This window comes from Trematomus bernacchii, unplaced genomic scaffold (genome assembly GCF_902827165.1).
Source record: "Trematomus bernacchii unplaced genomic scaffold, fTreBer1.1, whole genome shotgun sequence".
Lineage (NCBI taxonomy): Eukaryota > Metazoa > Chordata > Actinopteri > Perciformes > Nototheniidae > Trematomus > Trematomus bernacchii.
Window position 1 is genome coordinate 19,161,949 of NW_022987648.1, and position 17,463 is coordinate 19,179,411.

At 40.8% G+C, this 17,463-nt stretch overlaps 1 protein-coding gene across 1 annotated transcript; it reads left to right on the top strand.

Annotated features, from left to right (window-relative positions):
• Nucleotides 1–2,207: 2,207 nt before the first annotated feature.
• On the top strand, nt 2,208–12,679 carry march4 (membrane-associated ring finger (C3HC4) 4). Its single transcript, XM_034134484.1, has 5 exons — nt 2,208–2,497; nt 2,850–3,557; nt 9,070–9,225; nt 10,231–10,423; nt 11,928–12,679. Exons 2-5 carry the CDS (start codon nt 3,141–3,143, stop codon nt 12,341–12,343), a joined length of 1,182 nt encoding a protein of 393 aa, XP_033990375.1. The 5' UTR covers nt 2,208–2,497; nt 2,850–3,140; the 3' UTR covers nt 12,344–12,679.
• Nucleotides 12,680–17,463: the final 4,784 nt, after the last annotated feature.

Sequence of the window (17,463 nt, forward strand, 5' to 3'; positions counted from 1 at the left end):
TGAATATGTGTCCCCGGTGTTCCAGGGAACTCAACAAGTGTCAGAAAACACAACCCTCTCTATTTTCCTCCATACCCAAATCTAAAAAAAAGGGGCTGCAACGGATCTGATAAAAACTGATCCAGATTTGAACACTTTACTGACGTCAGGAAAGTGGCGCTACGGCTATTGGGCCAACTCTCCACCTATCAGGGGAATGTGAGGTTGGGCCACGGCCGGCCATTGCCGCTCGAAAGCACTGGAGACACTGTAGTACATATGCCAGGCCTGTAAGTGGCACTGTAGTCTGCCACAAAAGCAGCGAAGAAGACTTCCCGCATATGGTTACCATGGTTACCCTTCTGTTTATTCTCCGCTGTGGCTTTTTTTCTCCCTCCCCGAGGCAAGCGTTTGCTCCTCCTGCTGCTTTAATTCAATGCAATCCCTCCCCGTCGAGGATTCTCTCCGGTTAGTCCACCAGCAGATGACAAACACCCACCTCTCCGCCTCTTCCAAGGAACGAGGGGACCGTGCGGCAGAGTTTCAGTTTATTTCGCCGGTCAAGATGTGAAAAGTGCCGGTCAAAGGTCTTCTTTGTTATTTATTGAGCTTTAAAACAAATGAATAACGACTCTATATAATAATAGGCTATAATAAAACACGGAAGACAGAGATCTATTTTTCTCCCCCTCTTCTGACAGCCCAGCAGCTGTTCAGAGCGCGCTCCCCTCTCCTGCAGGGGGGCGTGATCAGCTGCAGCTCACAGAATCAGCCCCGTGCAAAAACAGTGCTGGAGAACAGCATATAGAGCGAAATGAGGCATGGCTTAAAATCATGATCTGTTTGGTATTTTGAAAACAGAAACGTATACCTTATATAGGTATGGCCCTACAATATATCATTTAAATATAGCATGATAGGTCCACTTTAACTTAGGTCCTTTAAATACATGTAGTGGAGTAGAAATACACGAGTTACCTCTGAATTGTAGTGGAGTAGAAGTAAAAAGTAGAAAAACAATGTAATACTTAACTCGAGTACAAGTACCTCAAAGTTGTATGAGTACAGTGCTTGAGTAAATGTACTTTGTTACTTTACACCACTGATATCAACAATAGAAACATTTTTCTCTCATTTGTTGTGTTGTTGATCCAACTGTCTTCCATCCCTGTTGTATTCAATAGTTATTTTATCAGACACTTACTCTGCAATTACCTGCCAGACAGAAAAGCAGCAGGAGTTAGAGCTACTTATTGTCTCAGTTGAGTGTTGGCATTAAATACTCGCCCCATGGCCACTAGCCTGACGGCAGTCTAACATCAATTCTTACACAAAAAAGCACAGGTGTGTTCATTTCAATCATCCAGGAAAGACACACAGCTGAACTGCTCCCGCTGTTTCTGTCTTTTCTATCTCTGAATTGTGAACTTTTGTATTTCTCTATTCATCAAAAGGTCTCCAAAGTTAGCATAATCATTGGTGGTGAAAAATAATAAAGCATATGTACTCAAGTATTTCACTCATGTACCATTTTTAGGTCCTTGTACTTGATTTTTAGTAGTCTATACTTTAGTTAAGAAATATAAGATCATCAGCATTATAATATTCAACAATATATAAAGTAGGCCTATATGTAAATGATCTTAATTTATAACATTTAAACCCTTCTTGCATGCATGACAAACAATAATCTGTTTTTGCATTATAGTAAGCCACTTTTAATTAAGCAAACAATCTAAAGACTTTTTCCATCACTAGTTTAGTGTTTTAAGGCCATTGTTTTTTATTTTAATTGACGATAATGTGGAGAATAAAGTGCTTTTCCTAATTTGAGTAGCCTGCCATTTCTCCCTTTGCAGATGTGGTCCTTGTTTAGGTTTGAGCCACTTTCAACCTAATTGCTATTTGTGCTGAGCAAAGTGACACTATTTAGCTGAGCTTTTATGAATAATTTGTGTTGGCCATGTGTTGCCTGATAATTGAGCTGTTTAATTATTGATGATTAAGGGATGCAACTTCATTTTCTGCTTTCTGTTTGCATGATGGAAGCTATAAACATCTCCTACTTTGGGAATAAAACATGAACCTGACCTTTAACATAATGCATCCTTCTATAGTGATGAATGACTTGGCTAAAAGTAGTGATATACCATTTTCCTGTGCATTTGTCTCAGTTGTAATGAGTTGGCTGCTTGCATCACTGTGCGGAGGTGACGTGCGGCGTCTGGGAGCTGTCCCAGGAATCATGGTGCTGAAGCTGCAGCACCTTTTCAGCAGCCAATGATCACAGGACAATCCGGGGCGACGGATGCTTTCACCCGGGGCAGGACAGTCCTACAATGCTGTTGGATTTTAACGGAGGGATGTAAACCCATCGGCTTGTTCCTCGGACATGGAAATGCGACAATTGGGGATGTAAGCTCCACGCAGACTTGCCAGCGACCTGCAGTCGGCAGGAGATCTATCAACAAAATAAACTGTAAGCATTAAGGCTGTGGAAATCGGGATAGCTCGCCAGGTAAGATATATTTCGCTTCGTGGCACGACATCGATTTATTTGAAAGGCTGAGAGCTCTGCTGATTAAGTGTGTGCATTTCGGTGTTGGAATATTTGAATTTACAGATTAACCGCTGGCATTTTGTTAGTCAATATCAGCCCATTGTACTACAAGGCATAGGACTATGTGATATACTTGCTTTGTGCACTCGTCGTGAATCTGGAGGGAAAAGCCTGTCGAAATAGTTTATGTTGTACAGAACAGACAGACCATTACAGCCATGAATGACAGTGGGCACTGAGTGAACGAGCCGTAGCCTTATTACTTGAATGCATATTCCTATCAATCTAACATTTGCCTTTCCTCTTTTAGCTGTGACATGTATTGAACTTAATGGCTTCAGACACTTGTTTGCATCGATGGGATTTGTTTGCCTTTTGGATGTACATTCTCGTGGGGAAACAATAACATACTTTCAATTAGAATAAATCAACAAAGAGAACTGCAGACTTCTTTAAGCCCCAACACACGTTGAAAAACGCACCCCAACGACCCCATCCCCATATGAGAAAGTGTTGGCTCATGACGGGGACATATCCAGTACATGCTGTCTTCTTCCAGCACCTCTGCATGGTGCTGTGAGTTTGTGGCCGGTTCAGCCTGATGCTGCGCTGCCAGGGCATGCTGAAGAGCCGCTGCTGCGTCCTGCTCGGTGACCTGAGGGTGCTCCTTCTCGGGCCACCGACAACTCTGCCTCCGCTGACCCCCATGAGCGTCCAAGGAACTGAAAGCCATCAAACAGGCGTCGCCATCCCCGACAATAACAATACGTTAACGAGGAGCCACCAGCCCGCAGGGGACCGGGTTACCCCCCCTGCAGCGGGAGCCCCCGGGCCGCCGGGCGGAGAGCGGTCGGGCTGGGTGGATGCTGCCGAGCTGTCGGTGGCCCTGCGCGGCTGCAGCAGCTCCTCCGATGACTGCTCAAAGGGCAAACTGGAGGAGCGGTTCTCCCTCACCAGCTACTCTGAGAGCGGCTTCAGGACCCCGCTGTGCAGGATCTGCTTCCAGGGACCAGAACAAGTAAGTCAAGGAAATACAAAAAAAATCGCATACTGTAACTGTGAGAAGATATTTATGTCGTGCAGTCTGATCAGGTCTGTGTAATGCATTAATTACACAAACCTTCTCATTAGAATCATAGGGAAATCAGTTATGTTTAGTTAGATTGGAAACTGCACTGCTGGGGAGCAAATCTGCTAACCAAGTGAGGGGATTGTTTATAATTTAGCCCCCAAAACATCCCTTTTACATACAGGCTTTCTATTACATGAGGTATTTGAAGGGAGAATACCCACTCCCAGTGTCTTGGTTGATATCCATACTGGAGAACCCTCTGAGCATCCCACTGGATCCTGCACGCAGCCCTTTGCATGGTTTAGAAAGACAGACAGCTATAGCAGCGGGAAGATAATGAAAGACAGTGTCCCCATGGCTGACAAGTGTGGAGAATACACAGGGATTCGGTTACAACTCATTATAGCAAACCAGTGTGAATTCCTAAAAAAGAAAAATCGAATAACACTTCTCTCTCTGCTGCTCATATGAAAAACCAGAATTCTGGGGAAAATAATGTGCACAGCCCTTTAGGGCCATATTGATGATAATGTCACACTACATCAATCAAGAGAGGAAAATCTAAGAAGATGGCTTATGTGTGCCACAATAAATGATATGAAATGACATCAGAGAAGCAAGTACTTCGTTACACTGTTTGACAGAGCATTTGAGAACACATTGACAAATATGTCACATCTCACCAATTGGTAATGGATGTACAGTATGGAGGTTGCAAAAAGTGTGAGGCAAGATAACTGAGGTGTAGAACATAACTTTTTACCCTGCAACCATGGTTTACTGTGTGTATGGTCATTGCACTGTGCTATAATCTCTCAAGGTTTTATCATCTAATTACTCCAACAGCAATTCTGTGTATCACCCCACCTCTAAGCACAGACTTTTTAATTATTACTGACATTGGGTATATTGTGAGATTGCAAGACAAGGCGTCCTCCATGTTTTTTTGCAAAAATTCAGATAGTCAGCACACTCTGCAGTGCATGCAAAGCACCTCCTTCCAAATGTGCAGTCTTTCCCATGGCCTCCTCAAACTCATCTCATCGATGTTTGCCGGAGACATTGCAGCTAGTCAATAGCACTTGATTTCATGCCATCTTATCATTATGCAAGTTCTTATCCATCACCGGCCTTCCTTTTCCTGCCGTGTCTGCTGTTGGTTTGGGTGAAGTCCAGATATAGATCTGCTGAGGTGTAAATGGGAACAAGGAGAATGAGGCTCCATCTGAAAAGAGAGATGAGTGAACTTTCTGTGTGTCACTGTGTGATCCAGGCAGTGGGGACATTAGTTATCCTCCGTTCTCCTTTAGCCTCCAGCATGTCACATATACCGAGGCAGCCAGTATCTGATCTGACAATCCACCTCTAAAACACTTCCATCCCCAAGGCTGAGATACTCAAGACAGAGTAGAGAAGGGAACGGGAGGCATTGCTTTCCTCAAGCACCCCACTAGAAAAGGGCCTTGAGTGTCTGACAGAGGCAACCAATGACAAATGATTGTACTGTGATTTAATATGACACCAAATGATGTAATAAGTCTGTGTAATCGAAATTCTGTCAGCTTTTTTTGTTGCCATTTTCTTTGAGGTTCCTTTTGTGATTCATAACCAAAGTCCTGCTGTTTTTAGGATGGCCACTGAAAGGCATTGGTCACTGTAATCATTGCTCTTGGCCATGGAGCTATCCCTTCAGAAGTCTGCAAGCAAAATAAAGTGGATATCTTCCAGAGTTTTTTTAAGTCCCTGTTTGGGTTATTATCCCTTCCTGACAATTTAGGAGACACTATAGAGGAAACACAAGTACAGATTTGTATAAAATACGACTGTTTGTTTCCCTTCATCTCCTACTTTAGATTAACTAAGCAAAGGAACATTTCAGGGCTGATCACAGAGACCAATAACACATGTAGTGTATATTATGGACATGAGAGTTTTGTATTAATATGTAACACATGCAATCCTTCAAGTCAGACTTCTTCTGTTGGAGTTAAATAACATTCCCACAAGTATAATAAACAGCTTAGCCAATGTCACAAAGTCATACATATTTTACCTCAATACCTCAGGTTATTCATGTATTTTTCATACACACCTAACCTGAGACATTTCAATTCATTATCACTTCGATTCAGCTAAAGGTCAGCGAGGAGCTTTACAGTAGGCTTTGGCTTGTTTGCTTTATTCAAGCTTGTGCTTTCAGACAAGATCTTGACTTCGTCCTTCAAAGAGTAAGATATTTTTCTGCTAGAGCTTTAGATCACACAGATTTTCAAGAAAGGGTCATGTAGTTCACAGACTTATAAAAAGGATATGTAAAAAGTAATATAAAAAAAAGCTCATGGAATATATTTGTATGTAAGGGATCCTTCCCTGAGTTGTCATGCACTATTATGTTGAAGTGCCCTTTAGGGCCAGAGCTTCACTGTCCCGTCCTTATTGGAACTGCATGTTGATAATATGCGAGTCCCATGCTGCTTAGACAAAATGTTGTCTTTCCCTCGTAAATCATAACACAGATAATGCACTTGCAGTGAGTCTGTCGGAGGCACAATGGGAAGCCTCGAGGGGTCAAGTTAGCATCATTCCTTCTATATGGCCCCACAGAGCCGAGACATTATGCTGTCTGCGCTCCATCATATGCACATAGAACGGCTCCTCTGCCATTTGTCAGAAATGGAAAATAAACAAGTTACACAAGCACAGGACATGTGTTGGCCTTGCTGAAGTCTACAGACAGGAGCTGAACATCCATAAACTTAAATCATAAACCATATTTCTTTATGAAATTACTTCTAAATATCCATTAGCTGTCACTGTAATGGTTCCCATAAATGAAGCAATGACTGGAACATCCTCCAGCTTGTTTTATGACAAGCATTAACAGGTAAATAAATGTGAAATGATATGACCTTTAATATTATTTTTCACCGACTCTTTTCCCTCAGACTTGTTGAAAATGGTCATAATGCTAATATGAAGCTGTTTTTCAGTGACTGCATTATTGCAGTAATGCTTGTGGCCTGAATGTCATTGCCTATTGTTTAAATTGCTTTTGTTCAGTTTCTGTGGGAGCTAGCTTATTAAACAGCAATATCCCATCGCCTGCAGTTAATATAGTTCCCTTGCATTGATCGTAGACCCCTAAGAGAAGAATAGCCACCTCTGATTTAGTTTAATGTTGTTATATACATTGGGAGTGAATCCAATTTTATAAAGAGAAAATTAAGTGTCCTAAGCTGTTTTTAGGATTCTGCAGCCCAGAGAATCTTTTCAACACATTCTTGATCTGCTGTTTTCCTTGAACCATTGCTGTTTGATCAACAAGTGACATTTAGATATCACTTTCTGTATGTGTGGGCTGTAATGCCACATCTGTTATCAGTCTCTCTCTCTGTCTCTCAACCTCAGTTGTACTGGACTGATCTGGGTTCAGCTCTTGGCTGCAATGAGGCCAGTCGCAGTGAGCGGTCTGAGTCCCACTGGACACGGCAGAAGTGTTCTGGTGCTCCTGCCAATACACTCCCAACCTGACCATCTGTAGATGGGCCTTTTCTGCTCTAACTCCCTGCTCTCCCCTCCCTTCTCCTCGACCAGGGTGCTGCTCCGTCTGTCAGAGATGCCGTGGAGAAATAATTTAACTCTCTGCGTTTTGCATTTCTTCCCACAATCTCTGTGCCATGTTGGTGCTCAGGGACAGGGGATATTTAAAATGTAATGAACTATACCTTGGTTTGGAAAATTGAATGCCTTGAAGCTCAAAGGGGTGGGGAGCTTTCTTGCAGCAGAGGAGGTCAGCCAATTTATTTTTTCATTCACTACAGGCTTTTCATCCAGTCCCATTAAGATTAAAACATCTATACAAGACGACCCTGATTAGAATTGTATAGATCCAAGTTTCTTTAAATGCAGGTCATGTCCTAAAAAGGGCGGAAGGATTAATATACATCATTTGGGCCATCATCTATATCCAATATGACAAGACTAGTAATGTATTTTAATGAGTTTAGGGCCCAGAGCGAGAGATTATAAATCTCATTTGTTCCTCAGGCTGAATGTGGCGCAAGACTAATGGTTGGTTAGGCTGAGCACATATTGCTGTTAAGTGAAAACCTTTTGATGCCAAATTAAGTGAATTATCTATTATTACTTTAGCTGATAGGTTTCTGACTGTTTTAAAACTTGTCAAGCCCCACTGGATAAACTGAAAACCCGTGTAGGTCAAGATATAGATAGGGCTTCTAAATCTCAGCGCATTCCCCTGACAGTAATGCTTCATTAAATATTCACACGGTTCCATAGTTCATGAGCCGACCGCTGAGATCCTCTTCATGAGTAAATTGATGTTTCTGCCCTGCTCAAATGCTTTACTAAACAGATCTCCTCTCCAACAGCTTTTGAGTGCTAGTTTTCTTTCAGCTACTTAAAATACCTCTGGTCACTGAGGCCTAAAGGCTAACCACACTATACAAGCATACTGTCAGTGAAAGAACCCTATGTTTCTGTCATCAGGCAGACTTGAAATGTCCTCAATTATATTTTGACTGACCTCAGAAAATACATTTCAAGATTGTTAACATAAGAATAAGCATATTATCTTTCCCAATAAACCTACTTTTTGTTTGAATTGCTCTGATATATAAATGGATGACACAAGATTTGACCTTTTCCCTTTAATAAAGATCAGGGGCAGGTAGAAAAGGAATGCACAAAATGTGTGTGTTTTCCTATGTTTGGTCTGTGTGGAGTTACCATATTTACAACTGCAAAAGAATATGTATATGTGACAGCTGGTGTACATTCATCGCAGCTTTGTTGTGGTTTGCTCTTTGATAAAAGCTTCAGTGACTAATCCTCCACTTCAAGTGTGGAAATCAAGCATTATGCCTGCCAACTTGGTGTGAGGCAAAGCTTTAATTTCACACCTGAACTCTGCTGTATTATGACTGTGCAGAGCTGTGTAGCCTCTATATGTGTGTGCGCACTTGCATACTTATCTAACTGTGCATGCAGAGCTCTCAAAAAATCAATAAGCAGGCACAAAGAACTGCATAAATATGTGTGTGTAGTGTAACCTGCAGTATATTGCATGTTAAAGGGAGTATACAAGATGAGAAAACAAAGGATTATCAGCAGGTAAATGATTGCTACACAGAGGCGTTACTTCCGAATCATAAATCACTGCTCCGGCTGCTCCTTATGGTCGAATGCAATATTATGTGGCTGAAAAATGTATAAATGTTCTTCTTGTTGTTGGCAGCATTTAATTGAAACATCTATTCTCCTGCTTAAAAACCCAACCCAGTATATCAGCATATATACGCATCAGTGCAGCATGTTTCACCTGCAGCAGCAGCGATTATCCGAACGCGACGGACTGTAAATGTTTGTGTTGAAATGATCTGAATCTTGGAGAACCTTCGTCCTGTGGTTGCTGGTATTGACGACCTCTCTCCCACAGGGGGAGCTCCTGAGCCCCTGCCGGTGCAGCGGATCAGTGCGCTGCACCCACCACCCCTGCCTCATCAAGTGGATCAGCGAGAGAGGGTCCTGGGCCTGTGAGCTCTGCTACTACAAATATCAGGTCATTGCCATCAGCACCAAAAACCCACTACAGGTGAGCTGTTTTTGTAAAGAGCAGCAATGTGGACATTTAAAAAGGAAAAGAGCTGATTGAAAAGCAGTGATTTTATCCCTTTGTGAAATTACTAACTAGTTGGCAATCATGACAAAGGTATAGTAGGGTTTTAGAACAAAGGCGTTAAGAAAGTCAAGATAATGAGGGGTAACTATAAAAAAGCTTAACTGAAAAACACTTGGAACTAAAATGTCTGTTACATAACACAATTGTCGGTGTTTATCATCATGGGAGTTGATAGCCCAAGGCTGTTCTCTGCTGGGACTCATTTGGCTGCCTTTTTGTTATTTTACATCAAAATGTATTTGGGACAAATCACCATTTTCAGGAATCACACTATAATCTGATCACAGACCGAGGAATTCGACTGAAGATGAAAGTTTTTGAATTAAAAAAGACTTTCCCCTCAGATCTCCAGAACAGAAAGATTTCATTAGCAACTTTCCTCTCAGTTTTAGACTTTCCTGATAGGCTGAGTAGAAATGAGTTTTGAAAGGTTTTTTTTCAGGCACCACTGAGATATGAAAAAACACTTTTTGATGATGTGCTTCATATTCAGCTGCATCGTTCCCTGAATGTTTTTTTTATGTCAACAAATCTGCAAATGCTTAACTAAATGACAGGTACAAATAATGTGAATGTTTTGCAAACACATATTATGCACAACTGTATTTTCCCTCCCTCAGCAGCATTTAGGAGTTTAATGATTATCAGCCTGATAAACTTATATATTGATTTTATTTTAATCATAGCTCTCTATTATGTCAACAGATTTCACATCACTGTATAAGTTTAGTTGAAAGCAATAATCTTAATTTTAAATAGGTTCAATTTAATATTATTGCTTTCACCTAACCTAATACAGTGATGTGAAATCTGTTGACATAATACATTCAATTAAAGTCAATGCTTCAGTTTTTCAGTGTGAAAGAGAAGTGAGAATTAAAGTAACAGAGCCCTACTGTGGTCTGTGTGTTCCTGCAGTGGCAGGCCATCTCCCTGACGGTGATAGAGAAGGTGCAGATAGCAGCGGCCATCTTGGGCTCCCTGTTCCTGATGGCCAGTATCTCCTGGCTGGTGTGGTCCTCCTTCAGCCCGTCAGCCCGCTGGCAGAGACAAGACCTGCTGTTCCAGATCTGCTACGGCATGTACGGCTTCATGGACATCGTCTGCATCGGTGAGGTGCTAGATCATTACATTGACTTGTTTAGTGTACTGTACATCAACACTATAATTCATTTATCTTCCTCTTGGAATTAACGAGTGCATTAGACTGAGAATGATATTGTGTGTTTCCAGTCTGGTGCATTATGCATTCAAAGCAAACATAACAAAGGTCAAAGATTGACCTTCCAGTCAATAAATATGACCGTCGGCTGTGACATGAGCAGTTTACACTGTTGACAATCAATACAACTAATCTATATCACAGACTGCATCATATAAATATGAAAAGTGTGGAGTCTTATTTCTGTATTACAGACGTAATTGTTTGTCCAGCGTTATTAATAGTGTTGTACTATCTAACAAATCACAGTTATAATATTAGTCATAGCTTTCTTTAATGAAACATTTAAACGTTGAGCATTCAGTTTTTGCAGCAGAGTTCATGGCATATATTTAAAAATGTGTCTCACTGTATAATACAAACTGCAACGGCCAATGCAGGCAAACTTTGACGCCCACTGTGCGCTGATGTAAAACAACAGGAGAAAAGTGGATCAAAGATATTTTAATCATCTTCTGGGTTTGTGTGGGTGTCCAAATTCAGACTTGTATAGCGTCCTCCTCGTGCCGCTGCAGCTGTTTTGGACGTCTGTGTGATGGCCCGTCACATTAGGAAACTCTAAATGCCACTGCAGCAGACAGCTGGATAAGAGGAAGAGTGGATTGATTGTCTCCGGTTTGGTGGCGAGGAGTCATTAACTCTGCACTTTACAGAGATTAACTTCTCACCTGGCAGACTGAAATATCTGACTTTCACTTATCCACAAAAACAAACTGGGACTGGATTTGATCAATAATCTCTATAATATAAAAGAGGCATGGAATTATTCAGCATCCGTTTTAAGCAGATTGCTGCAGCAGTGAGCCATAGGATAATATTGTACCATAACTGTAATAAGAAAACAATTAAATGCATTAGCTGTATGTATGAGGATGCCGCTCTGTATACTGGCTGTAGGGATGATGAATGGTACGGACGGTAATAAGCTCAAATGTTAAGCAGGCTACAAAACATCCCATTCTTACAGTATTTCTCTCTGCATGACTTGCAAATGAAATATTTGCAGTACAGAAAATGAGGTCTAAGCACCTTCAATTTTCCAGATACCGAGTTCAATGAACATGAATCAATAAGCAATTTTAAAATGTGATAAGATGTTATCGAACAACCCCAGAGAACAGATGCATCACTTTTGCTAACCTTAATCTAAAAGTAGTGAGTATTGCTGTATCATAAATTGTGCCACGTCTACAATTTTTCCAAGAAATAAAGATCTTATCTCAGGATTATGGTGCCATACTGTAAAGATAAGTTGCTTTGTTGTCTGCTAATCCCTCAGCTAATACTTCCTGCAGCCTTTAGCACCCACTGCAGAGATATATATCACTTTGAGGTGTCATTAAGACGGCTGCCAGGCAGTGACATTGTCTAATTGATGCTCTGATCTCCGCAGCGTTAATCGTCCACGAGGGACCTTCTGTGTTTCGAATCTTCCACCGCTGGCAGGCTGTGAACCAGCAGTGGAAAGTCCTGAACTATATCAAGTCTATGGACAATGAGGACCTGAAGAAAGCTGTGGACAGAACTGTGTCTCAGCCCAGCCCAGTCTACCAAACTGGGGTCGGAGTGTCCACCTCCACCTCCTCGCTGATGGTGGTAGCCTCCACAGCCGATGGCTCCATTTCTACCACCGCGGTGACGCCTGCAGGAGGACAGGGAGCACATCTGGATCCCAACAGCAGCGCAGTGCCAGACCAACACGGTCCCTACAACATCCTCCATCTCCTCAGCAACCTCAGGCAGCCGGAGCCCCGCAGCCAGCCCAGCAACAGCACAAGAGAGCTGGTCATGAGAGTCACCACAGTCTGAGGAGCCAAGAGAGGCCTTATCTCACTCGGAGGGGGAAGATTTGTGACCCAGCTGACAGTTGAAAAAAAAAATGTCTTATCTTAACTGCACTGGATTAATACCATGTTCTTGTTTGTCTCATAATGCATCTCTGATGTCCTTACATGGATTGAATAAAAGTCGAAGTTGTTTGATTTGCAGAATTGGTTGGAAACTCTTTATTTTGGATAGTTAGGGTCAAGAATATTTGCTGAAATGCGTATTGATATTTATTCCTGATCCTCTGAAACAATATACGGAGTCAATCATCTAATCTAAAAAGGTCCCTTTACTAAATTCAGTTGATTGAAAAGTTTTCAAACGCATCTCCAGCTCTGTTTCATGAATAAAGACTTAGAAACTGTAGTTCAAGAGGTTCGATTTTCTTCCCCAATCAACATGTGTTTGCATTACAATGATTCTTAGCTAGAAAGATATCCCTATTGGTTATGAGGAAAAACATTTTGGATATTCATATAAGTGTAATAAAAGGCGTCTGGATCTGAATTAGCATAAAGCAGTGCAATATTTTACTTAGTGTGTTATATTATAAGAAAGTTATAAACTCAGTCTGCATGTATAATTGATAAACTGCAATGTTTATCTTATGTCCAGACGCACTGCATACATTGTGTCCAGGTTGAATATCTGCTGTTTGTCAAAAGCAGCATAGAGAGTACGAATTGCAACTGGGAAAAAGTGTATGACAACTTTTTTCAGATTTTCGTTCTAAATGATAGGCAATATATAGAGACTTGAATCAATACAACAATGATGCACTGTTTTGTACTGTTCATGCAATTTCCTTTCCAAAAACCATTATGTGATTTTGTTGCATTCACTCTTTTCTTCTTTTTGTGCCACCTTTTCTCAAATTGGCCCTTTTTACAGTACTTCTAACAATACAGCAATTTACTATCCATCCATATACCAATACTGAAAAACTACGCAAAACAAATCCCCACGTAAGAAAACATGTGGCAGCTCCAAAGCAGTGGTTACACTTTCCGTCCATTAGGCACACATTCATGTTCACACTCGACCCACAAAGCCAGTGATTTCCTCCTCTCTTGGCTCTCAGATTCAGATATGCTCTTTGATATTTCTCCACAGCTCTTTTTTCATGTCCATGAGAGATCAGTTGTATCCCAAGAGACTCTAGATATCTAAAGCATGTTGTAGGAGGGACAAAAAACACGCTCATAGTGGGATGGAGATTGGGGCGGGTGGCTTTTTTCATTTCACCCTTGTTTTCCACAACTTCGACACACTGACACTGTGATGCTATGCAGGGAAGACACTGTTCATAACTGTATAGTTTATCATTTGCAGTCTCCGAAAAAGAAAAAGACATTTGATGCTAATATTATCCATTACGAGCAAAAAGCCCAAAGCTGATCATAGTGTGAAACCATTTTCAGGAGCTCTGCCTCGGATGCCTTTGAGCCTTTTCCAACATGAATTACTTTATTTACGCTTAAAAATGCATGTAGCTAATAGAGGATGTCATGCAATTTATTTGTATTACTAAAGGATTATGCAATGCAACAGTTCACTGTATCTTGTTTTATTATTATAACACGATTTACTTGTTTAAAAAGGAACATCTTTGTAGCGTTAAAGATTTTTTTTTAAACTATTGCATCACCTTCTGTTTAGCCTTTTGTATTTAATCGAAACAATCTCAATGTTAACTGGTGGATGTGCTATTTTGCTTCTCTGCTGTGTCTCATTATAATCAAATGCCAGTATCTGCAGAGAACCAGGTAGCACCGTGATTTTCTGCTGAATTATTTAAGCCATGAAGTGCTGATATCAATGGGTGGGAGCTGATGTATAGAAGCAACTTGCAAAGACCTGGGAGGTTGCAGAGAGTTCATCATCAAGCTGCTTGCCTCAGTTCTCTTCACACCTTGTCTCTTTGAACTGGGTTCACATATGTAGCTTTGATAAATCTCACAAAACAAACACATTTCACATAGGAATGTATTACCTCTTTCAGGATTTATATAAACACATCTTACACACTTACACACAAGTAATTGTATTTTTTTATTGTGCACAGCTGCACAAGTAGAGATCTATTTCATGCTTTGGAAGTAACATACTGCATGTTGAACTTTTGAATATGAACACACATTATTTTCAAATTATCTTTGTTCTCTGTTAAACATACCCCAACCTCTTCAAGGTGTGCTTTCCATTTCCATTTACAGTTTTCAGGGTTTATTTAATCGATGGATAACCTCAAGACTCTGGTCCCATTATAAAAACATGACCAAAAGTTGTTCATGAAACTCAATCATTACATGTTACTTGTTAGATTACATGCTACTTGTTAGACGCTTTTATTCAAAGCGACTTACATACTCAATACTGTGGACAATCCCCACAGGAGAAATTTTGGGTGAAGCGTCTTGCCCAGGGACACAACGACATGCTGACTGCAGTGGGGTTTGAACCTGTGCTCCCCTGATCCGAACACCAACGCACTAGTCGACTGCGCCACAGCCTCCCAATTAAATGTTAAAGTTTTTAAAAGTCCTATCATCTCTGCTAAAGCAAGTAATTGAGGCACTTTGCAAAGCCTGAATGTGTGAAATTCATTCGGAGCAGACATTTCAGACACAGTTTCTTTCTCCTGGTGGGTTGTAACAAAACCATTGTACGCATTGCTTTCATCTGCAGAAAATTGACCCAAAAAGGTTTTTCTGCAGACTATATACAACAGTGAACCTTTGAAACTGGGTAAATTGCATACAGCTAAATGTGCTATTTATGCAGGTCATCTGAAGACTGAATCAGACAGGCTGGAAGCATTGTATTCATTTCCTGCAACTTCTCATACCTCTGAAAATGAAAAGGAACATTTCTGAAGTGCTGTTGAGTTGAGATGAAATGATGGTAGAAGCATAGACGCTCAGTGACAAGGCTGGAGAGGCAGCCTAAACACTTATGGTCAGATTCTTCTTCTTTTAAAAGCAGACCTAGCCTATTTGTCCTTTTTATATACACACTAATAGCTTATTAGATTCAGAGACTAAAGCCTGAGGCAGAATCTTTTGATTAAATTATCCTAAAAAGAAAAACAACATGGTCAAATCAGAGGTTCCAGATAACTAATCAGCATTTCTTAGACGCGGGAGGAAACACACACACAGGAAAAAAACTCCAAACAGGAAGTTCACAGCATTACAAATACTTATACAAGCAAGAAACAATTGAAAAGATAAAAAGCATCCTTGTCCAATAAAGATCATCAGTAATATATAAATCATTCTTAGCAATAGGTTTTTGTAGCCTGTGTTCTCCCCCCGGTGGCTCATTGGTGAACTGCTCTTGAGGACTTATAAAACTCTGAGTACTATCAGCTTTGTATTCACACTGGAGTGGCGACATTTGGGATGTGGGCAGAGATTTAAGGTCAAGAGGCATGGGTTAATACGCTTTTAACATTGCTATATATAGTCTGATGTACAGTTGCTATAATGCATTTAAAAGTAAAGAAGGAGAACAATGTCTTGTGTCTGTGAACATAGAGCATAGATCCCCCTGCTCACTAAATAATTTAGCTTTTCTGTGTTGAACCATCATGATACACAGCTTAGTCATCTCTACTGTTTTAAAGTAACTAAATACATGTACTCTTTGAATTCCCCCCACACAAATTCACAAAGAAAAACACAGATGATTAACTCATGTGTGTCCTCATGGACCAGGTACACCCTTTGCTTTTGAGATTTGAGTATGTGATTATGTTATGCAATATGATTCAATGTTAAGGAATAATCCAACCAAAAAGGTTGCTCCACCTCCATGAGCTGTAATACTGTAGTTGTGATTGAATATACTGTGTAAATACATAATAATAATCCAAAATAAAAAATATGTGCATTGTTGTGCTAAGCAATGTAATGTTCTTCTGCCATAGAATAATTAGTTATATCGTATCAGCATAAACAGTTAAGGGTGTCAAAGCTGAATTGGGTAAGACACTGTATGCCCTAGTTTATGGAGGTTATTATAATCATTGCTTCTCACGCTGCACAGCTGCTCTACCTGTAAGAGTTCATCTGCATGCAGCAGGCGTTTCAAAAGAGTGTTGCCCAGGAGGAAAACTCTCAGATCGCCTGCCTCTCTCTTAATCGTTCATTTGCTCACTCAGCATCTCTTTGGAAATGCACCCCCACCTACCCCCCCCCCCCCCCCCCCCCCACACACACACACACACACACACACACACACACACACACACACACACACACACACACACACACACACACACACACACACACACACACACACACACACACACACACACACACACACAGCAGGCCACTGTGAGCAGCTAATAGCAGCACCACTGCGTTTCTCAGTGAGCCCCTGATGAGGGACTTCCTGAGCATACTTCCTTTAAATGTCGATAAGCAAACTGCTTGTGCCCTAAAGCATTCCTGCTGATTGTCATATATAGCGTCAGAGTGTGACCTGATCTCAAACTAGGGCAAATGCCTCTAAATGTCCAGTCCCAAAAGGGCAGTAGTCCAAAATGTTCCTGTTTAACATGCCTGAAAGTAAAATCTCGTCGTGATGATTGATGTTATGTTCAACAATAAAATGCAAATCTTCGATGTTAGTTTTTTCCCCCTAAATTGCAGAAAGAAATTGTGTTTTTGCATATGGAACATTTATTGGTCACAAAAACTATGATTGTATACATTTCCTTAATTATTGTGTTTCTAAAGAGACTGCTCCATTGGTTAGATTAAGCCAAGCACTTAATGCATAGCATTATAAAAACATAATTGGTTCATAATGGTGCCTTGGTCAGCAATGGGAACACTTACAGTGAAGTTATACACCCCTGAGTTTGGTAAGTGCCTCGAATAACATTTCCACCAAAGCATATCTGTACTTGCGTTTAAATACTAAAGTTAAACGAAGCATACAGTTTCAATCATCAGGGCCACTTAGTGACCTCACCAGTTACTGCAGAGGGGACACGTCTCTGTCCTTGATTTATATTTAAAAAAAGAACAGAATAAAATCATAGAGGCATGAAAAGACAGGCAGGTCATCTGTAATAATCTAAAGCGTCTCAA

Coding starts and splice junctions, on each gene's coding strand:
- march4 (XM_034134484.1), top strand. CDS start 3,141: ATGCTGCGCTGCCAGGGCATGCTGAAGAGCCGCTGCTGCGTCCTGCTC. Junction 3,558..9,069: donor GCTTCCAGGGACCAGAACAA/GTAAGTCAAGGA, acceptor TCTCTCCCACAG/GGGGAGCTCCTGAGCCCCTG. Junction 10,424..11,927: donor CATGGACATCGTCTGCATCG/GTGAGGTGCTAG, acceptor TGATCTCCGCAG/CGTTAATCGTCCACGAGGGA.